The sequence below is a fragment of the Ascaphus truei genome, chromosome 13 (assembly GCF_040206685.1).
Source record: "Ascaphus truei isolate aAscTru1 chromosome 13, aAscTru1.hap1, whole genome shotgun sequence".
In the NCBI taxonomy this organism is placed as follows: Eukaryota; Metazoa; Chordata; class Amphibia; order Anura; family Ascaphidae; genus Ascaphus; species Ascaphus truei.
This window is the reverse complement of record NC_134495.1, coordinates 38827294-38850880: the sequence shown is the minus strand read 5'-3', so window position 1 is coordinate 38850880 and position 23587 is coordinate 38827294. Positions and strand designations below refer to the sequence as shown.

The 23587-nt window shown below is 43.1% G+C and overlaps 1 protein-coding gene across 1 annotated transcript; it reads right to left on the bottom strand.

Annotated features, from left to right (window-relative positions):
* Positions 1–1621: 1621 nt before the first annotated feature.
* On the bottom strand, positions 1622–18237 carry LOC142465253 (uncharacterized). Its single transcript, XM_075569256.1, has 5 exons — positions 18173–18237; positions 14497–14686; positions 13619–13822; positions 13318–13441; positions 1622–4888 (listed from the first exon to the last, which is right to left on the bottom strand). The coding sequence occupies exons 2-5, from the start codon at positions 14572–14574 to the stop codon at positions 3432–3434; spliced, it is 1863 nt and encodes a 620-aa protein (XP_075425371.1). The 5' UTR covers positions 14575–14686; positions 18173–18237; the 3' UTR covers positions 1622–3431.
* Between the last annotated feature and the right edge of the window lie 5350 nt (positions 18238–23587).

Genomic DNA, 23587 nt, shown 5'->3' with positions numbered 1-23587 from the left:
TGTTTGTGCTAAGGATACTTTGAATTTTGCGCAATCAGATAGAGTCCCTGCCTGTCTGGTCTGCAGGGGGAGCTAGTGTCTTCCACAAGCCAAACCCCCGATCCAGACGCTGACATCACGAGGCACGTGACGCGGAAGCACGCCGCTGATCGAGTGGAAGGAAGCAAAGGAAGGACGCCAAGCACCCAGCCAGGGTCACAGGCAGTAACCGTGAAGAAAGGGGCAGCAGGACCGGGCTTAGCCTTCATTGTTACCGTCCTGCTGCCCTTTTTGTCAGAGGACTCCTGAGTTTACACTCACAAATTCTGTGTCTTTGTTTTCAGCCTGTAGAAGTGAAGCTGGGTTTTCTGTCTCCACTCTCTCTGGATCTTTAATCACTCTGTTAGGGAGTGCTCCACATACAGGCAAAAGAGAGACTGTGTATAGTGTAATACAGCAAAACATAAACCAGTAGGGATCACACTGACATATTGCCCAATCTTTAGGCCCTTGATTAAAGTTGCACAAAAGCAGCATTCAGGGCCGAGTCTGGTTGGGATCTGCTAGTGTCATCTTCCACTCATCAACTCCCCTTGTGATTGTGTTTCTCGTGCGATCTTGGAGATATCACAGAAGCTCAACAGATACTCAGGCTTGTGTCCCTGAGTGCTGCTGTCATCCAGGGCCGCCTATAGGGGGAGGGGCCAGTCAGGAATGCTGTTCCGCACTCAGTGTTTTTAAGGGGCCCTGCCCTGTAGCAGGCACTGAGGTACAGCAGGAAGATCACAGAGTGGGAATCCCTGTCTCTGCAGGGGGGCGGGACCTCGTGGACAGCAGCGTGAGTGTGGTGTGTGAAGCTGCAACTTCAGAGAAAGGGAAGGGTTACATCTGGGGAAGAAAAACAGACCTGAAAGGGAAGAAGACAGAAAGGAAGAGAGATACACTGAGAAAATAAAGCACAAAGAGTAATACTTAAGTGGGAAAAGAGAGACATGAAGGGGAAAGAAAATGCAGGGAGGATGACAATTGATGGGGAAAAGACATGGGGGGAGGGGAATGGGGAGATTAATAAAGAGAATGAAAGGCTGTAGTGGAGAGAGAGCAGAGAGAGACAGGCTGGAGTGGGGAGAGAGTAGAGAGTCTGGCTGGGGGGGAGATGGACAGACTGCAGAGGGGAGAAAGGAGAGAGGACAGAGAAGATTCCTTAGTCTCACCATTGGGGGCTGACCCAAGGAAAAACAGGCCAGATTTTTCCTTAGTCCACACTGGACTGACCAGAGAAACAGATGTCTTGAGCTGCAGAAGGACTGGAATATATGCTGATAGCAAGACAAGGGGACCTGACATACCTGGACAGACATTGCCTTAGCACACAAGGGTGTTGACCTAGTAGAGCAGAGAGGCCTTCCCCTACAGCTACAAGAAACAGATAAGACTTTCTTATGGGACTGTTATATACAGTTAGGTCTGGAAATAATTAGACACTGATACAAGTTTTGTTATTTTGCCTGTGTACCAAAATAAATTCAAGTAACAGTTAAATAATGACTATGGCTAAGGTGCAGTCTATCAGCTTTAATTTGAGGGTATTCACATTCAAATTGGAGGAAGGGTTTAGGAATTACATATCTTTAATATGTAGCCCCCTCTTTTTCAAGGGACCAAAAGTAATTGGACAATTGACTCAAAAGCTGTTTCATGGACAGGTGTGGGCTATTCCTTCGTTATTTCATCATCAATTAAGCAGGTAAAAGGTCTGGAGTTGATTCCATGTGTGGCATACGCATTTGGAAGCTGTTGCTGTGAACCCACAACATGCGATCAAAGGAGCTCTCAATGCAATTGAAACAGGGCATCCTTAGGCTGGAGAAAAAAGAAAAGAAATCCATCAGAGAGATAGCAGGAACATTAGGAGTGGCCAAATCAACAGTTTGGTACATTCTGAAAAAAAAAAAAAAACTTACTGGTGAGCTCTGCAACACAAAAAGGCCTGAGCGTCCACGGAAGACAACAGTGGTGGATGATCGTAGGATCCTTTCCATGGTAAAGAAAAACCCCTTCAGAACATCCAGCCAAGTGAAGAACACTCTCCAGGAGGTAGGCATATCATTATCCAAGTCTACCATAAAGAGAAGACTTCACGAGAGCAAATACAGAGGGTTCACCACAAGGTGCAAACCATTCATAAGATGAAACCAAGATCAACCTGTACCAGAATGATGGGAAGAAAAAAGTATGGAGAAGACTTGGAAAGGCTCATGATCCAAACCATACCACATCATCTGTAAAACACGGTGGAGGCAGTGTGATGGCATGGGCATGCATGGCTTCCAATTGCACTGGGTCACTAGTGTTTATTGATGATGTAACAGAAGACAGAAGCAGCCAGATGAATTCTGAAGTGTATAGGGATATATTGTCTGCTCAGATTCAGCCAAATTCAGTGAAATTGATTGGACGGCGCTTCACTTTACAGATGGACAATGACCCAAAACATACTGCGAAAACAACCGAGGAGTTTTTTTAAGGCAAAGAAGTGGAATATTCTGCAATGGCCGAGTCAATCACCTGATCTCAACCCGATCGAGCATGCATTTCACTTGCTGAAGACAAAACTTAAGGCAGAAAGACCCACGAACAAACAACAACTGAAGACAGCTGCAGTAAAGGCCTGGCAAAGCACCACAAAGGAGGAAACCCAGCGTTTGGTGATGGCCATGCGTTCTAGACTTCAAGCAGTCATTGCCTGCAAAGGATTCTCGACAAAGTATTAAAAATGAACATTTTATTTATGATTGTGTTAATTTGTCCAATTACATTTGAGCCCCTGAAATAAGGGATCTCTGTATGAAAATGGTTGCAATTCCTAAACGTTTTAAACGATATTTTTGTTCAACCCCTTGAATCTATCGAATGTCCCACACACCTTCATCAACGTCCCCTGCGCGTGAACATTCACATGAGCAGTAGTCACGCAGGACATTCAGGGCCAGAGTGCACATGGAGAAATGGCAAGCAGCATCTGTCATGGCCAAACATCCTAGCCCATCTCAGCAGGTGTCATGCTTCAAATATCAGCGGCAGTTACAGGACACAGGAAACACTGCAGGAGGCTTTTGCTGGATGTGATGAAGGGGTGGGTATACAGTCTACCACAAAGCTTTACGCTATTATAAATACATTTTTACTTCTATTTCCCTCCAAAATGCAGATATAACCTTTATTTTAAGGGCCTCTTCCATCACTTAAGGACCTTAACGTCTTGAACTTTCTAAGAGCAAAAGTTCATGATTCTCACAGTGACATTTTTAATACTATATATTTTTTCTGTGGTGTCTGAGTTTAAAAAGCTCTGAATGTTCGGTAAACGATTTCCCACATTAGGAGCAATTAGTCTCTTTCATGTGTGAATTCAGATGTCTAACAAAATTGGAACCATTGTTAAACCTTTTTCAACATTCTGAGCAAACAAATCTTTTCTCTCTCGTGTGAATTCTCCGATGCTTAGCAAGACTTGAGCTCTGAGAAAACCATTTGCCACATTCAGAGCAACCAAATGGTTTCTCTCCTGTGTGAACTCTCTGATGTTCAACAAGACTTGATCTCTGAAAAAAACATTTCCCACATTCAGCGCAAACAGATGCGTTTACTCCTGTGTCAGATGCTTTTACTCCTGTGTGAATTACCTGATGTTTAACAAGATTTGACTTGAAGGAAAACATTTTCCCACATTGAGTGCAAACAAATGGTTTCTCTCCTGTGTGAATTCTCTGATGTTGATCAAGACTTGCCCTCTGAGAAAAATATTTCCCACATTCAGAGCAACCAAATGGTTTCTCTCCTGTGTGAAATCTCTGATGGTTAACAAGACTTGAGTTCTGAGAAAAACATTTCCCACATTCAGAGCAAACAAAGGCTTTTTCTCCTGTGTGAATTACCTGATGTTTAATCAGATTTGACTTATGGGAAAACATTTTCCCACATTGAGAGCAAACAAATGGCTTCTCTCCTGTATGAATTACTTGATGTTGAACAAGATTTGAACGGTTGGTAAAACATTTCCCACATTTAGAGCAAACAAATGCTTTCACTCCTGTGTGAATTGTCTGATGTGCAACAAGAGCTGATCTATAAGAAAAACATTTCCCGCATTCAGAGCAAACAAACGCTTTCACTCCTGTGTGAATTGCCTTATGTGTAACAAGAGATGAGCTGTAGGAAAAACATTTCCCACACTCAGAGCAAACAAATGGTCTCTCTCCTGTATGAATAATCTGATGTGCAACAAGATGAGACTTGGTGAAATAACATTTCCCACATTCAGAGCAAACAAATGACTTCTCTCCTGTGTGAGATTTGTGATGCCTAACAAGTTGTGAGTTATTGAAAAAATATTTCCCACATATAGAGCAAGAGAATTGTTTCTCGGCTCTGTGAATTCTCTGATGTCTAACAAGGGCTGAGTTACTAGTAAAGCATTTCTGACATTCAGAGCACTTATACAGCCTTTCTGTAGTGTGTGTTCTTTGGTGAATTGTATAAGCGGATTTATTATTAAACTTATTACCACATTCACTGCACTCATACTTCATTACGGACACGTTTTTGTGAATTTTCTGTGCATTAGTGTTTCCTTTGTCGCACTTCTTAATATCAGTAGATGCATGTTCAGTCAAAGTATGTTTTCTCTGTGTATAAATGTGGGAGGTTTTGGGATCTTTTTCTTCACGTGAGCCTGATTCCTTAGCCATAGTTCTCACAGATTTTCTCTGTCTCTTAGTTGGGTTATTTTGCCTTAAGTAATTTGCTCCTTGATCACTTTTAACAACACTGTTATCTTCATTCACACAACCTGGTGAGCAAAGAGGAGTGTGACATCCTGCAGGTTTACGTCTGTTCATGGATTTATCTGTTGGAAAGAAATGCACTATGTGAAAAGAAGTTCATTATTAGCATAAACATGCATAGTTGAGGTGGAAAAAAGACATCCATCAAGTTCAACCTATTCTAAATTTAGACAACAGATATTTTATCCAATATTTGTACTTACAGTATATTGATCCAGAGAAAGGCAAACAAAAAATCCCAGTGAAATATCATCTAATGATATCATAAGGTGGACAAAAATTCCTTCCTGACTCAAAGAATTGTCAACATACAGAAGAGCGAAGATCCCTCCAGAATGAACTCACTATCAGTGAAGGTGTAATGGTAATTAATATAATTAAAAATAACTTTTAATACTGAGAACAATAAAAATGAAAAAATAATTGGCAAATTCAAATCCATGACCAACTCTGGGAACTAGCGACATAAGTGTTGAAACATACCAGAATCATGCAGTATTAGAATTATATTAGTACATTGACTCTATTGAATACCTATTATTCTCTATTAAAATAATATCTTAAGAGAACAACTCATAATTTGTAGCCCACATAATATAGTGTGAATAGGCTTACAGAGAAATCACATAAATAGTGACTAATTTCATAAACTCAGAATTTAATAAACAACCTTGAGCACTAAATCCCTTGATAAGGACAACTATTAACAAAATTTGCTTAAAAACTGTATTTAGCATATAAACATCCTAGGGAATTTAGGTGTAGGGTCACAAACACACATGGGGCGGTTAGCATTTGAACTATAATTGGAAAGGACAGCTGCAAACCACAGTTACACAAGAGTCACAATAAGTATGTTAGATTGCTTTAAGACATGGATCTAATGCCCTTTTCTAATTACAGCCTCATGCATTAATAAAACGGACAACGAATAGAAGGACACCTCACATTTAATACTCACTTCTTGCCACTTAGGTGTGTTGCAACAAAGTGTTGTTAAATTGTAGCTGTGGCTGAAAACCTCAGCCATATCTAAAGTATTAAATGTGCTGATCTGATGCCTAGCACCGGTCAAAACCTTGTAATGCTGATACTAAATAGCCAGCTTGACAGCACTCTGCATCATATAGCTATTTAAAGAGTATCAAAACATGCTTTGATTACTGTGACTGGGAGGGGGTAAGCAGGCTCACCAGGAAAGGTTAAGCCCACTTGGTTGCCCTTGAACTGTGTTTTGGGGTCTTAAAGTGTTATTTTAACAGAAGCATGTATGGAAGTATATTTTATTAAGCAGCAGTGGTTTAAAAAAATATGTTTTGCTTTGTGCATGTAACATAAGGCAGGGTCTTTTCATCTCGGGATGAAAGGAGAACTCCTGGCCACCCCAGGTTTTGGTGCCAGGTAGTCTCCTGGAAGTCCCATAGATCAAAGTAACACTTGTTCCATAGGTGTGAGCAGCCAGATGGGCCAGAAAGCTAGGTTGAGTGCTAGCATCCTGTGATGAAGGCAAGCTATCCAGGCCAGTTGTCACCTGCCCCAGACTTTCGGGCATTGAGCCTCCGGGGGGCTTAGAATAGTAAGTGAGCCAGATGGCGATCTGCGCACATACCCTCATACTTTTCTGAAGCCATAGGGGCCAGCTTTCACAAAACTGGCAACATGTGTAATTGGTCAGCAATGAAATTCCCACGCACGGGGTTGGTGGGACTGTGTCCCGAAGTGTATAAGACAGCTAGACACCATCCCATAGGTGTGATTCAATGTGTGTTCCAAGAATTCTAAGCCCTGAGGAAAAAACTGTCAAAAAGCCAAAAAGCGCTGAACCACTTTCAATAAATGAGCAAAGAGGGTGAAAAATAAACTCATTTATTAAGAGCAAAACCGGGAGAAAACTACACTGACATGTTTTGCTACGTGCAGCTTTATCAAAGTTATCAAAGCTTTGATAAAGCTCCATGGAGTTACTGCCTCAGCTGTTAGTAAATTGATTGGCGAATACAACATCACATTATATGTGGTACTTGCTTATTGCCACATGAGCACATGGCTACAGAACATAGTTATAGCTACAGCTGAAAGTCTCAGCCTTGCCTTCGGTGTTTAAATGCACTTGCCTGAAAGAAATTGTAGCTGTATTGTGCTTATGCTGCGCGTCCCTAACCACGTGTGGTATCGTGTGTGTAAAGGATCGGGGGACACGCGCCTTACAGTGGGTCCCCGTCACCTCGGCTCCCAGCAATGCTGAGCGGTCCAGGCCCCCTCCCCGCTGGCTCCTTACCTGCTCTGGTCGGGCGCCGCTCCTGTCCTCCGCGGCGCACGCCGCCTCCGCTGACATGCTGCCGGGGCGCGCGCAGGACTGTTACAGGGCGCTCGCGCAGGACTGTTACAGGGCGCGCACGCACCCGTTCTCTTCTGCACTCCTCATGCAGCCTGGGCTCCACGTCCCATCAGCTGGAGGCTATTCCCACTGGTGAACACCACACTAGGCATCTAAGCCTATCCATGGGGCCGCTCAGTCAAGCCCCCGCTCCATCTCTTGCTCCCATTGGTTCTCCCACATATATAGTCCCTGTCTGCCCTCTCCTTCCTCGCTCTGCATAGTTTTCTTGTGGCTCTAGTAGTAAAGAGGTCTATGCCTGGCTCTCTTGTGTTTTGCAGCTCTCGCTCCAGTCCCTGTCCTCGTTTGATACCCTTGGATTTGATCTAGACTCTTGTTAGACTTCGTGTACCTCGCTACCCCCTGGACTCGGCTTTGGACCTCACTACGCTGCTCTCTCCTGCCCTTGACCTACGGCTTTCGGATCTATACCTTTGGACCTCTGGTGCCCCAGACGCGGCAAGTGTCTGGCTATCCCTCTCTCACCAGACCCGGCAACGCATCTTACCACACTCCGGTTCACGCCCTCACTGCTGTGGGTGCGTGTTATACCCTTACCCACCTCAGTACTGGGGACTGGTCAGGTCTGCGGGCAGTCAAGCGTTACAGTGTGTCCATTTATGAGGTCTCAGACCTGCTCCAGTTGTTCCACCCCAATGGGTGAAATCATAGCGCCCTGATCATCTGACGTACGTTTCGCATATAGTGTTACCGCTTTATCAAAGGTGTACCTGCAGAGGTGGACAGCTGGGAATTTAAAGGTAAGTGGTCGCCATAGAAACAGACTTATTATAACCGTATACAGGACGTTTCTCAACAAGAAACTTTCTGGATACATAAGTTAAAAACCCTCAAACCCCTTGGTTTGAATATAGATATAGATTTCGTTTCTTTTTGAAATAATATTGCACTGCTCATTCTATTTTTTTATATATATTTTTTTATATATATATATATTTTTTAATGTATTTTTAAATACACTTGATTTATTTTTATTTATTTTGTGGGGGGGGGGGGAGATATTATAAATATATATGTATATATGTATTTTTATATTTATAATTATATCCATACTCATGTATAGTACTGTATTTATATATATATTTATATTTTAATGAGTATATATGCTTATCTATATAATAGATAAAAAGTGATCCATACTACAAAGTATCTATCGGTTTACTAATACTTATTTGTCTCCATCTAGATCATCCTCAATACTTCATTCCCTTCTCAGTATTACTAATTCGATACATATATATTTTTTATATGTTATCCGTTTTTCGATATATTATCTGTTCATAAATTATTATTGTTGTTTGTGTATTCAATCAATCACTCCTTTTGCGTTGGAGGACCTGAGCTTTGAGGTAGGTGGGGGATAGGGGAAGAAGCCTAAACTTTGGTGAAAAAAAAAAAAATCTGAACCAGAAACCTAAGGTGAGCAAGTCGTGGTCGGATGAGACCCTGACTCAGATGCCCTTGGGTAGGACTCACCCCTCGGAACAGTGTGGGCGCTATTTCTGTGTCCCTGGGTGGGTAAACCCCACGGGGACCCAAAGGACTTGGTGTCTTGGGTTACTCCAATGACACTCATGAAGAAGCATGTGAACAGCTGGGGCACCCATTCCTCTCCTCCCCCCAAAACACATAACTAATACATAGAATATAAGAACTTGACTAACCAGAAACATAATAAATCACCTAGGGGGACCCTCAATTTCATATAAACTAAAATTCACACATTGAAGCAATTTCTCCTGGGTAGTATGTGTGACTCTTAATAGTTTGTTGTTATTTGTATTTTGCATAACTGCTAATCTGTATATAATCTTAAGTATGTTTTTGTTAATCAACCAGAGCAGCGTTATCAGTTCTGATTGATCCCTCATTTTCAGAGCCAACTGTTCCTTCCTTAGTCTATACCCTCACTACCCTAGCCTGGATAGTCTGTCTGTGTCTAGGGCCTACCATACTATCCCTCTCTCTTCCTTCTTCCATTTCTCTGTGTGCTCACCAAAAACCTGCTTTAATTAAACAGAACCTGCTTTCCTTTACCTCTCTTCTTTATTTATATAATTTCTATATTTTTATGTATGACTGTTAACTCCCAACTATGCACCAACACAACCACCTCTTCTTGCTAAGTTAAACTAGACCTTGGGGTAGGTCCTTCCGTGCTGCACTCTAAACACCTCTTTCCTTCAGCACTTCACAGATTTAGTGTTCTTTAGTGGATTCCTGAGACATCACCCACAGCCGAGATAATAGAACAGCATGAGACAGTGGATAATTATTAAATGAACATTCCATGCAATTCAGTAAAACATTAGACTAGGGTGATAACACACTACTGTCTCCCAGTTCCACTGTCATTCCCAACAATTCCCTTAGTACTGTATAGTGTTCTGAATTTGGAGCGCACTGTGGCCATGCTTTGCGCATTACCTAAGTAGTTGGGCAAATAATGTTGTGGGCATTCTAAGGCTCCTCAGAATAAATCCAATAGATGTGTGCTGCAGGAATAACCCTCCATACGTCTTCTGCTCTTTCAGGTAATTTGTCCGTTTCTCGTTTTTTGCAGTGCCTTGATAGTTGTGTCCAGCTTTTTCCCCCAGGGTATCTGTCCTCTCCCCTATGTTGGCAATGTCCTTCCTAAGTTCCTTCATTTCTCCCTGAAAGAATGCCTTCATGTCCCCCATAAGTCTCATCATGTCACTTTTAGTGACCATGTGGCATAGCAGGTCAACATTTTTGTCCATGACCAAATAGTTTTCGGAATCTAATGCCCCGCTCTGTCTTTGCGCATCAACCCCTTTTTTTGACAGTAATCTTTTAAATTCGGGCCTCTTCATTTCTTCTGCGCCCTCATTGTCATCTTTATATATTCCTGTTGGGGAATCTTCTGTTTTTAGGTGTTTTCGTGTTTATTAATGGTTAGTTTTATTTTAAAGTGTCTTGGGGTATAGCAGAGCACATAAGCTAGCCCTCCATACCCTTAACCATCGCGCATGTGCCTCCGGCCAGAAACTTTAATGTAATAATGTCATTGTAAGAACTTCTATCCCTGCAGGTAGGATTCTGTCTAGGTTGGAAATATTGCCTGGTGGGGGAAGCATTCCCAGCTGCCTGAGCAGCTCCCTACCAGTGTCTCCAGATATGATCAAGGAATAGTATAAATAAAAGTTTGGCTTGATTTTACTTGTTGTATGTGGGGGGTAAGCTGACCTCCTGTTGCCTCTTCGCAGTGCACCAGGATCTGGGGGAAGGTGATTGTATTATTTTTTATTAATTTATGTGGGGTTGGGGGATGTGAGGATGAGGGGACAGTCCGTCTAGAATTATTCATTTTTAGCTGCAGTGTCTGGATGGTATTCAGTTTTGTAACTGCTCAGGGACACACAGCGCCCACATTGGGGTATGGGAATGTCCCGTGTGAACTTACGCCTTGTCTTGCTGTGTAAGCCCGTGTGCATCTGCTTGGGAGATTACTGTGGGATCCCTCCCATCCGGCGGAGGCTCCGAACTACCGGGTTATTATGTTGTGCAGGGGGATCAGCTCTCGCTCACTCATCGGCGATGCTGCATTGGAGCTCCTGCACAAGGTGGCTGTCCCTCGTTGCCGACAGTCTCCACATGGCACACCCGACAGCCGGCGGCCACCCGCCCCAAGCAACGCGAGGTTCGGTAGCCCCCTGTCTTGTACCAACCCTTCACCTCCTCCACAGGTCTGCGTTTCTGGCTATCCGCCGCTGCCTCCGGATCAGTCCCACTCGACGTCGCTTACCATTTTGATCCACCGCAGCATTTCTCGGCCCTCCTGCTACCGACCCTGACCATGTCCGGGCTCCGACCGGTGCCCCTGCTTCGCCTCTGCCCGCAGATGACACCTCCAATCGCCTGTGGAACTCCTCCCAGCTCAGCAGAGGTTCCTATCACCCAGAAAGTGCACTCCTCCACTCCGGCGCTGTCTCAACGGATCCGTGGGGAGAAAATTGCCACCTCGCTCCACTCCTCAGGTCCTGCGTGTCAGCCACAGGTAGGTAAGTTTTTATACTGGTGGGAGACGTTCTAAGGATTATGTACAGGCCCCGTCTTTTTATGATGACAGTAGCTTGTAGGGCTGTGAAGCACAGTGCTCTGGCAGGGAAGCAGCATGTCAGAGGCCAGAATTCTTTCTGTAGGTCTTCTCCCCACCTGCCACACCAGACCCATCAGCCCCTAACCAGACTTAAAAAATAACATTTGGGAAGAGGAGTCCCTGCTCTGAAGAGCTTACACTCAAAATAGGTTTTGATAACTGACATGTTCTAGTCCTTCGTGGAACACAATGGTTTAAGGTAGCTGAGCTAAAAAAAAAAAAATACAAAAAATAAAAGTCCCAGATGTATAACTGACTCTCAGAAATGGTACCCTGGGGCCAACATCAAATACCAAGGACAGAGTAAATAACAAGCAGAATGGATGTCCTGACTCCTTGTGGTGGGGATCAGATAAGAATATATACTGTGAGAGAACCCCTGACAATGCATTTGTGTGCTGTAAATGCCACTGGAGTTACACCTTTCAGAAAGTTTTGTATTGTTTTTCAGACATAAATGGGTAATTAATAGAATTTCAATCCCTCCTTTTTCATCTTATTCCCATACATGTAACAGTGGTAAAAGGTACCCGTGTTTGGTATGTGGAACGACTCCAGGAGCCGTGGGAGGATGAAAAGGACGAGGAGCAGGAAGAGGGCAGCGGAGTTGTTAGGGGGCTGAGCAGTTTCCTCCATTCTGAATAACTGCATTACCAAGCAGCAGCCAACAGGAGGCAGCACCAGGAGCATGAACCTTCACTCTACCTCAGACTCTCTTGGATATAACATCTGAGTCTCGCTAAGGCGGCCCCCTAACGGGGGGTCTCCAATACGCCTTATCTGGTCCTGTCCGCCAAGTCAGCATGGACAGGGTTAACATCATGAGGAAGAGAGACACACAACATCAAAGACCTGGACTTCGTCAGCCCCTCCCTTATAGATTGTAAGCTCCTTGGGGCAGGGTCCTCCTTACAAACTGTAACAATGTATGTGTATATGTTTGTTATTTTCATCCTCCAACCTTATTGTACAGCACTACGGAATATGTTGCCACATCATCTCCTGTGTGTCTCAGTCTTCTATTGTGTATGTGTCTTTTCTCCTGTGTGTGGGTGGGTGTCCTATGTGTATCTGTTCTTCCAAGTGTGTGTGTTTCTGCCCTGTGTGTATCTGTCTATATCTGTTCTCGCATGTGTGTTTGTGTATGTATATATTTTCTTGTGCGTGCGTGCGTCATGGATGTATCTGTTCTAGTGTGTGTGTGTGTGTGTGTGTGTATATCTGACCTGTGGTTTAGGTCTGTGTATGTGTTCTCCACTGTATGTACCCTCCGGTGTGTGTGTGTTTGTGTGTGTGTATCTGTCCTGTCTGGGTATCTGTTCTCATCTGTGTGTGTCTGTTCTTCTATGTTGTGTATTTATTCTGTGTGTACCTGTTCTCTTGTATGTATTTGTTCTCCAGTAGTGTGTGTTTCTGTTCGGTGTATCGGACCTGTGTTGTATATATGTGTGTCTTATGTGTATCTGTTCTCCACTGTGTGTGTGTATATCTGTTAATAAGTGTGTGTCCTGTGTGTATCTTTCCTCCTATATTGTGTATTTGTCCTGTGTGTATCTAATTTCCTGTCCTGTGTGTATCTGTTATGTGGAATGTATCTGTAGTGTGTGTGTCTCTCTTTACTATGTGTATCTCTCATTCTCTGGTGTGTCTGTCTTTTTTCTGTGACACGTGTGTGTGTTTGTGTGTGTGTAGTGCTCTGTCTAGTGTGTGTGTGCTGTTCGCACAATTGTAAAGGCTTCGGAAACTGAGCATTATGAATACAGAGTCTTGAGGAAAAAAGGTTGGGATCCTCTGCTCTAAAATATTCCGCCCTGAGTGACAGAGATGAGCCTCTGGTTGCCCGGCTCTGTAACTTGTTTCTTGTTCCAGATATAAACCTCCCAACAAAAACACAAAGTGTAACTTGAGCTCCTGTTTTCTGGATAAAAACATGACTGACATCTCTATTAGAATAACAGAACATCTCCTCTTACCCAGTGAGCTGAGGTTCTGGTGATTCTTCATCATCACGTCCTTGTAACGCTCCTTGTGTCCTTCTAAATACTCCCACTCCTCCATGGAGAAATACACAGCAACATCATCACACTTTATAGGTACCTGAAACACAGAGAATCCCCCACTCAGGATCCAGATATAATAATTGGTCCTGTAAGAATCTCTTCCTTATGGAAAGTCAGGTGAGCAAGGTAGAGAGGAGAATACAGATACATAGAACAGTTTGCTCAAGAAAAGGGTGAATGGTGGTAATATATAGCGCTGCCCAGCGGCCCTCACCTCTCCAGTCAGCAGGTGAATGATGATGTTGGTGTGTTCCAGGATCTTCTCAGACATCCGCTTCTTGTCATTGTTTCTCTCCTGTATTACGGAGTTAGTTGGATTCTCCATGATGGGTCTCTGGGTCCTGCAGAATATTTCTGGCACACAGGGACAGCTGCTGTCTGTGACATCCTCACCGTGCTTCTTCACAACAATACAATCCTACATATTGAGAGACTTTAATAAATATTACTGTGCAGAGTAAGAGACAACAGTTGATATGTCTCATGTTCCTGCAGGTTTGTTGCTTTGCAGTAAGAGGGACACGTCTCTTCTTAACAGCTCTATACTCAATCTATTCAATGCCCTCCCCACCAAAACTGTCTATTGTATCACTGACATGTCTGCACCAAACTCACTGTCTCCAATGTGCCTATATGAGCACAAAGATCATGGATTGTACAGATATTACATTATAAAGTGTATGTAATCATTACAGGACTTCCGACACTGTGGATATTACAAAATAATGTAGCACAGACACAAAACATCCATGTTATAATATATTTAGGATGCCAAAGTCCCCCCTCTGCACACACATGTCTCTTCCTGGATCCAAGTAGTTTCTATCACAGGGTCAGTCCCCTCTGCCAAACTCCATCCTTCTCTGATCCTATCAGACTCTGTGCTCTCCTGCTGCCCGATCGTGTCCTTATGTGGTCCTTTACTCTCCATATACCCAAACATCTTGCCTGCCCTTGGGTTCTTGCTTTCTCTAATTACATGTGTCCCTGGATATTGCTTCTCAAGTACCTCCCATATAACACTATGCCGGTCCCTGCTGTAGTGAGGGAGATAAGAGTGGTGTCATTATCACTTTCTCCAGCAGCCCTCACCTCTCCAGTCAGCAGGTAGATGATCTCCAGGGTGTGATCCAAGATCCTCTCAGTCATCTGCTTCTTGTCCATGTTCATTATCAGTGAGATATTCAGATGCACCAAGAATGGAAAATGTGGAAGTGTTTCACAATATGGTGACCTCTGCAGTTAGTGATATATATTATACTTCCTTCAAAGTAATATTATCCTACACATGGGGAGAGAGAGAGAGCGAGCTAATGTATGTCAGTGTTACAGTGCGACTGTGTATTACAATAGCTGCTGTATGTCAGTGTTACAGTGTGTCTGTGTATTACAATAGCTGCTGTATGTCAGTATTACAGTGTGTGTCTGTGTATTACAATAGCTGTGTGTGTCAGTGTTACAGTGCCTGTGTATTACAATAGCTGCTGTATGTCAGTGTTACAGTGTGTCTGTGTATTACAATAGCTGCTGTGTGTCAGTGTTACAGTGTGTCTGTGTATTACAATAGCTGCTGTATGTCAGTGTTACAGTGTGTCTGTGTATTACAATAGCTGCTGTATGTCAGTATTACAGTGTGTGTCTGTGTATTACAATAGCTGTGTGTGTCAGTGTTACAGTGCCTGTGTATTACAATAGCTGCTGTATGTCAGTGTTACAGTGTGTCTGTGTATTACAATAGCTGCTGTGTGTCAGTGTTACAGTGTGTCTGTGTATTACAATAGCTGCTGTATGTCAGTGTTACAGTGTGTCTGTGTATTACAATAGCTAATGTATGTCAGTGTTACAGTGCGACTGTGTATTACAATAGCTGCTGTGTGTCAGTGTTACAGTGTGTCTGTGTATTACAATAGCTAATGTATGTCAGTGTTACAGTGCGACTGTGTATTACAATAGCTGCTGTATGTCAGTGTTACAGTGTGTCTGTGTATTACAATAGCTGCTGTATGTCAGTGTTACAGTGTGTCTGTGTATTACAATAGCTGCTGTATGTCAGTATTACAGTGTGTGTCTGTGTATTACAATAGCTGTGTGTGTCAGTGTTACAGTGCCTGTGTATTACAATAGCTGCTGTATGTCAGTGTTACAGTGTGTCTGTGTATTACAATAGCTGCTGTGTGTCAGTGTTACAGTGTGTCTGTGTATTACAATAGCTGCTGTATGTCAGTGTTACAGTGTGTCTGTGTATTACAATAGCTGCTGTATGTCAGTATTACAGTGTGTGTCTGTGTATTACAATAGCTGTGTGTGTCAGTGTTACAGTGCCTGTGTATTACAATAGCTGCTGTATGTCAGTGTTACAGTGTGTCTGTGTATTACAATAGCTGCTGTGTGTCAGTGTTACAGTGTGTCTGTGTATTACAATAGCTGCTGTATGTCAGTGTTACAGTGTGTCTGTGTATTACAATAGCTAATGTATGTCAGTGTTACAGTGCGACTGTGTATTACAATAGCTGCTGTGTGTCAGTGTTACAGTGTGTCTGTGTATTACAATAGCTAATGTATGTCAGTGTTACAGTGCGACTGTGTATTACAATAGCTGCTGTGTGTCAGTGTTACAGTGTGTCTGTGTATTACAATAGCTGCTGTGTGTCAGTGTTACAGTGTGCCTGTGTATTACAATAGCTGCTGTGTGTCAGTGTTACAGCGTGTCTGTGTATTACAATAACTGCTGTATGTCAGTGTTACAGCGTGTCTGTGTATAACAATAGCTGCTGTGTGTCAGTGTTACAGTGTGTGTGTGTATTACAATAGCTGCTGTATGTCAGTGTTACAGTGTGCCTGTGTATTACAATAGCTGCTGTGTGTCAGTGTTACAGTGTGCCTGTGTATTACAGTAGCTGCTGTATGTCAGTGTTACAGTGTCTGTGTATTACAGTAGCTGCTGTATGTCAGTGTTACCGTGTCTGTGTATTACAATAGCTGCTGTATGTCAGTGTTACAGTGTGTCTGTGTATTACAATAGCTGTGTGTGTCAGTGTTACAGTGTGCCTGTGTATTACAATAGCTGCTGTATGTCAGTGTTACATTGTGCCTGTGTATTACAATAGCTGTGTGTGTCAGTGTTACAGTGTGCCTGTGTATTACAATAGCTGCTGTATGTCAGTGTTACAGTGTGCCTGTGTATTACAATAGCTGTGTATGTCAGTGTTACAGTGTGTGTCTGTGTATTACAATAGCTGTGTGTGTCAGTGTTACAGTGTGTCTGTGTATTACAATAGCTGTGTGTGTCAGTGTTACAGTGTGCCTGTGTATTACAATAGCTGCTGTATGTCAGTGTTACAGTGTGCCTGTGTATTACAATAGCTGTGTGTGTCAGTGTTACAGTGTGTCTGTGTATTACAATAGCTGTGTGTGTCAGTGTTACAGTGTGTCTGTGTATTACAATAGCTGTGTGTGTCAGTGTTACAGTGTATCTGTGTATTACAATAGCTGTGTGTGTCAGTGTTACAGTGTGTCTGTGTATTACAATAGCTGTGTGTGTCAGTGTTACCGTGTGTCTGTGTATTACAATAGCTGTGTGTGTCAGTGTTACAGTGTGTCTGTGTATAACAATAGCTATGTATGTCAGTGTTACAGTGTGTGTGTGTGTATATCAGTGTTACAGTGTGTCTGTGTATAACAATAGCTGTGTATGTCAGTGTTAGTGTGTGTGTGTGTGTGTGTGTGTGTGTGTGTGTGTGTGTGTGTGTGTGTGTGTGTGTGTCAGTGTTACAGCGTGTCTGTGTATTACAATAGCTTTGTATGTCAGTGTTAGTGTGTGTGTGTGTGTGTGTGTGTGTGTGTGTGTGTGTGTGTGTGTGTCAGTGTTACAGTGTGTGTGTGTGTGTGTGTGTCAGTGTTACAGTGTGTGTGTGTGTTTGTGTCAGTGTTACAGTGTGTGTGTGTGTGTGTGTGTGTGTGTGTGTGTGTGTGTGTGTGTGTGTGTGTGTGTGTGTGTGTTACAGTGTGTCTGTGTATTACAATAGCTGTGTGTGTCAGTGTTACAGTGTGTCTGTGTATTACAATAGCTGTGTGTGTCAGTGTTACAGTGTATCTGTGTATTACAATAGCTGTGTGTGTCAGTGTTACAGTGTGTCTGTGTATTACAATAGCTGTGTGTGTCAGTGTTACCGTGTGTCTGTGTATTACAATAGCTGTGTGTGTCAGTGTTACAGTGTGTCTGTGTATAACAATAGCTATGTATGTCAGTGTTACAGTGTGTGTGTGTGTATATCAGTGTTACAGTGTGTCTGTGTATAACAATAGCTGTGTATGTCAGTGTTAGTGTGTGTGTGTGTGTGTGTGTGTGTGTGTGTGTGTGTGTGTGTGTGTGTGTGTGTCAGTGTTACAGCGTGTCTGTGTATTACAATAGCTTTGTATGTCAGTGTTAGTTAGTGTGTGTGTGTGTGTGTGTGTGTGTGTCAGTGTTACAGTGTGTGTGTGTGTGTGTGTGTGTGTGTGTGTGTGTGTGTGTGTGTGTGTGTGTGTGTCAGTGTTACAGTGTGTGTGTGTGTGTGTGTGTGTGTCAGTGTTACAGTGTGTGTGTGTGTGTGTGTGTGTGTGTGTGTGTGTGTGTGTGTGTGTGTGTGTGTGTGTCAGTGTTACAGTGTTACAGTGTTACAGTGTGTGTGTGTGTGTGTGTGTGTGTGTGTGTGTTACAGTGTGTCTGTGTATTACAATAGCTGTGTGTATACAATGTGAATAATAACAGAGAAGATCAGATCATTACCTGCAGCCATGTGTGGGAGTAATGATCCATTTCTTTGTCGCAATGCATTCTGGGAATTGTAGTTCATTTATCAGTACATACAATATTGGAAGAGAAGGACTACAGCTCCCAGAAACCTTTGGCAGGTAGGGAGAGATCACATGGCAAGTAGCAGCCAATCAGCGTGCAGCTGTAGAGGAGATAAAGGGAAAGGAAGAGGCGGGAAAGGAAGAGGCGGGAGAGGGGGCGGGGCCTCTGGCTGCAGTCACAGGATCTTCATATCATTTCCTGCAGATTTATATCAGTGATTGTGAGATAAATAATAATATAAAGTGAAACATTTCTAATAAACCCTCAGTATAATGATTCTCTCTAATCACAGATATTAGTCACATCCATAAGCAGTTTCTCATCCATACTCCCAGTAACTCTCAGGGATAAATAAAGCCTGGGATCCTTGCAGCGGTTGCTGAGCCTTGTGAATAAGGAGATGGGACTTTGTCTCAGAGCTGATAGCACAGAATAGTTATAATAATCAGGATCAAAAGAGACATTGCAATAGGAATTCTAGTAGTTTGGTCGTCATTCATATTAAATACAGACACAGCTTTGTATGTAGCGGGGTACCCCCTGGCTACTATTCTACCCTATGGGCTGGCAATAAACCCTAGTGTAACGGGTTTCCCCCCCCCCCCAATCGCAGATATAGTGTGGGGTGCAAGGGAACATACGATGTTACCATAGGTGTGGTGCATTACCTGTTGGCTCACAGGAGGGCTGAGCTTCCGCCACGGGAACCTGGGACATAACACAATACTAGGGGTGATCACTTACACGATGCAGCGCCTCCACCTGCGATGGCTCCCACCAGAGGGGGAGTGGTTCCTCGCAGGACAATCACTAATAATCACATACACAGTGGGGTATAATAACTAAGGGCTTTATTAACATGCATAACAACTCATCACATTCATAATGACCTGTGTCCCTCTCACGAGGAGACACTTACTGCGACGTCTCGCAGGACGCTCCCCAACACTAGGTGATCCCACCCAGTGTCCAAAGAACCCCCACCCAATGTCACGCACTCTTGCAGAGGGAACGTGGGTGACTGCGCAGTCACTATTTATGCTAAGGGCCCGGTGGTGCACTTAAGAATGTATAATACCTGGCGAGCACTCCGGTGCTCGGGTCAGCAACTCTTCACAAAGGGTCAGACGTGTGATGAATCCGTCTGATCCTCCAACCGAACTCCTGGCACGCGCGGACCGCAAGGGGCGATCCTATTCTGACGAAAGTCTCGGTGGACCCCAACGTGGGTCCGAACTCCGTCACTGGAACCACAGCATCCGCTGAGTCCCTAACTACCCTAGGCACTAACGTGACAGGTAACCTAACCTAGGGCCTGTCCCTGTCGCACCACAACTGGGGAGTGAGAGCCTATCTGGGACCTAAGGGGTTAATAGCCTACCTACTCCCCTAATGGTTCCCAGTCCTGACTCCCACTAACAACTGACTAACCTGAGTGACAGGGTCCCTTACTCTAGGGCAGTCCCTGGCAACACTCACTATCATGGGGTAACTTATAGCTATTTTGGGCCAAGGGGGTGCTGGCCTAGTACAGGGTCCCTCTCTCCGGTACCCTACCTCCTTCCCTTGTCTGCCCCTTGCTCTGACTGACTAGCAGGCTCTCTGCCCGCGAAATGTATCCACATGCTCTCCTGGCAGTCCTGCAGCCCTATTGGCTCCTATGAGGCACCTGGTGTGCTTGGCCCTAAGCCTCATGGGAGTTGTAGTCCCGTGGAGGCTGTGATGAAAGAGGAATGCCGGCGCCAACCGTAACAGTGACTATTAGATATATATTATATTGTGATATGATAAAGTCCAAACCAAATAAGTGATAGTCCAATTGATGTCCTTAGATGGTCAGTGGGTAATCAACCGGACTGTGGAAACTCTCCAAGGGGTAGTGGAATATGTGAAAATAAAAGAAAATATATTATGGTGCAGTATATCAGTCAATGCAGATATAAAACCATAGAACATATAACATTAACAACACAGTACAAACATGACACACTAGACAAACTAACATTAACACAAGCCAGACTATAAAATAATGAAAAGCTATTTATTAGCAACTAATTGTAGGGTTCTGTGGTATGCAGACCTCAATCCAAGGGTGGGGGGTAAAATCGTTGCCCTACTCACGCAATAAGGAAGTTTTCAAGCAGTGAGGATAAAGACACAGTCTTTAGTGATCCCAAGATGGCAACCGGAGTCTTCTTGCTGGCGTCCCACGTGACGGGGATGCAGTGTGAAGCCGCACGGGCCGCAGGAGTCGCAGGAGTTGTAGCACCAAACGGACGTGACGTCACGCTCCTTCCTCCTTCCTCCTTCCTCCTTCTGCCGAAATCTTGTCCTTTCGTGATTCTCGTCCCCCCACAGCACAATTCAGGATACTGGGCTGCTAATACCAGGAACCACAATCTTCAACTCTAAAATCAGTATTCCCAACGCGTTTCATGCGCATGCGCGCACTTTCTCAAGGGATGTCTCTGCCCCTAAGTCTGGGTGGTTTAAATACCCATGGTCCATGCTTCTGATTGGTCAAAAAATTAATTAAACAATTAAACATGGTGATCATTAACCACATGAGTGCCAGAATAAGGGTAGCTAGCTACAAAGTCTGGCTGACCTACATAACACATAATCATCACAAACCTACACAACAAAAACATTAAAACATTAAAAACATATAAAAGTTACTAAAAAATCTAAAAACATAAATAATGAGTGAAGCTTACAGGAACAAGAATGAATTATAAAAAGGCCTTCAATTCAAAATCTATGTTTAACCCCTTTGGTGAGAGTGTTTTCAATTCATAGATCCAGTATGCTTCACGCATACTGGCATGCTTGAGTCTGTTCCCACCTCGAGGGTTCGCCTGCACCTCCTCAATGGCTTGACACCGTAAACCTAGGGGGCTCTTATTGTGATATAAAAGAAAATGGTGTGAGACACTGTGTGTGACCAGTCCCTTTTTTATATTATACACATGCTCGTAAATACGTCTCTGAAAAGTCCTCCCAGTTCTGCCAACATATTGCAAGCCACAAGGGCATTGCAGCAAATAAATGACAAATGTTGAATGGCAGTTAATAAATGTTTTAACTGGGTAACTCTTAGAGGTGACTGTGGATGTAAATTGTCTAGCATTTATGCCAAAGGAACAGGCCACACACTTGGTACAAGTAAAGAAACCCTTTAGACTCCCTATTTGTTTCTGTTTGTGCTGTTTAATGGGACAGCTGGGGGCTAATTTGGATTTTAAATTATTGGCCTTGGTGAATATTATATTTGGTTTATTGGGAAGAATATCCACCAACACTTCATCTTTAAGTAAAATAGGCCAATGTTTATTTAGAATCTGTTTAATTTTTGGGGCCATCTCATTGTACTGTGTTATAAATGCAATCTGTTTTGTGCTTCTCTCCACCATATCTTTTTCTTTATTTTTGTATTTAAGTAAAGTATCCCTTGGTAGATTATTAACTTGTTCAAAAGCCCTATCGATGAGATCCTCTGGATACTTTCTCATAATGAATTTATCTTTTAAATCTTTAGCCTGTGTCTTAAAAGTTTCATCATCAGTGCAGTTGCGTTTAAGACGCACCAGCTGACCCTCTGGAATGTTCCGCAGCCATTGTGGGTTATGTTGGCTATCTGCACGCACATAATTGTTGGCCTGTACTGGCTTGAAAAATGTCTTAGTGTGTATTTTATTTTCTCTAATGTAAATGTGAAGATCCAGGAAATCAATATGCTCCAAACTAGAATTGCAAGTGAATTTAAGATTAAGGTGATTGTGATTAAGATAGGTGAAAAAAACGTCAAGTGAAGTTTGGCTGCCTGACCAGACAAAAAACACATCGTCAATGTAGCGCCGCCAGAGAACGAGACTTGCCCCTAGTGGACAGTTGTTCCAAATGAACTCCTCCTCCCAACTGTCCATGAATAAATTGGCATAACTAGGAGCAAATCTCGTGCCCATGGCGGTGCCACATTGCTGAATATAATAATTCTCATTAAAAGTGAAATAATTGTGCGTTAAAATAAACTTGATACCATCTACCAAAAAATTCCTTTTATTCAGTGCAAAATGTTCCGTTGTTTCTAACTTGCGGGACACGGCTTGGCAGCCCAGTTGATGGTCAATCACTGTATACAGTGATGTGACATCCGCTGTAACTAGTATATATCCTGGCTGCCACGTAAGATCTTCTAAAATTTGTAATACATGGGTCGTGTCTCGCAAGTAGTACCGGATATTCGTGACAATTGGTTGAAGGTGATAATCAATAAATTGGGATAAATTAGAAGTGAGGGATGAAATACCCGAAATAATAGGTCTCCCAGGTGGTGCTGTCAAATTTTTGTGAATTTTAGGTATAAAGTAAAATAAAGGTGTGCGTGGGAACTGTATAGATAAAAAATTAAATTCATCCTCACATATAGCCCCAGTTTCCAAGCCAGTGGCCAACAAATCACCTAATTCGGCCTTGAACTGAACCAAAGGGTCACCTGCGAGTGGGAGGTATGTGGTCCTATCACCCAATAATCTCATGGATTCTTTAATGTAGTAATCCTTGTCCATAACCACAATACCTCCCCCCTTGTCTGCTGACTTAATGACTATTGAATCATTCTTTTCCAAACCAAAAACAGCTTCCTTCTCTTGTATATTAAAATTGTCGTGCTTGATTTTATATGTCCGACATGAATTTTCAAGATCTGTGTTAACCATCTCAACAAAGGAACTGACCAAGTGTCCCTGTGAAAATTTAGGATAGAAAGTAGATGGTTTTTTAAAAAAATTTTGTTGTTGTGGATGGCTATCTATGCTGCACGTTATACTAGGTTTAATAATTTGGGCAGAAATAGCATCTCTAGCAAAATATTTTTTTAAGGCTAGTTTTCGTGCAAATTTGTGAACATCTATGAATACATTAAAACTATTTGGCCCACAAACTGGAGCAAATGTAAGACCCTTACTGAGTACCTTCTTTTCAATATTGGTGAGAGGATATTTGCTGATATTGAATATATTCGGATAGATTGTACTCTTCTTTATCCGATTTCTACCAGCACCTCCTCTTCTCCCTCTGGGCCTGTCTTTCTTTTTTTGTAGTTTGGAGGAAGGCGAGATTCTAATGGTGGTTTCACAATTTCCACTTATGGGAAGATGTGTTCTCTTTCCTTCCTCCATTCTAAAAAAGAAAAATTAGATTTAATGGCAGGTGTGGGGAGAGGTGTAAAGGAGGTGCTCTCTGCATCACTCTCGGAGCCTATCTCTGACAGTATTGTGTATCTATTACTAACTGCAACAGGGACTGACTGGGGTAATACCAGTGCATCATAACGTTCCTTGGCTC

What these genes read in the sequence shown, in the direction of transcription:
- LOC142465253 (XM_075569256.1), bottom strand. Translation starts at nt 14,574, where the DNA reads ATGAACATGGACAAGAAGCAGATGACTGAGAGGATCTTGGATCACACC. An exon ending in TCTACCTGCTGACTGGAGAG is followed by an intron (nt 13,823 to 14,496) that starts GTGAGGGCTGCT and finishes CTCAATATGTAG; the next exon opens with GATTGTATTGTTGTGAAGAA. An exon ending in CCAGAACCTCAGCTCACTGG is followed by an intron (nt 4,889 to 13,317) that starts GTAAGAGGAGAT and finishes TCTTTCCAACAG; the next exon opens with ATAAATCCATGAACAGACGT.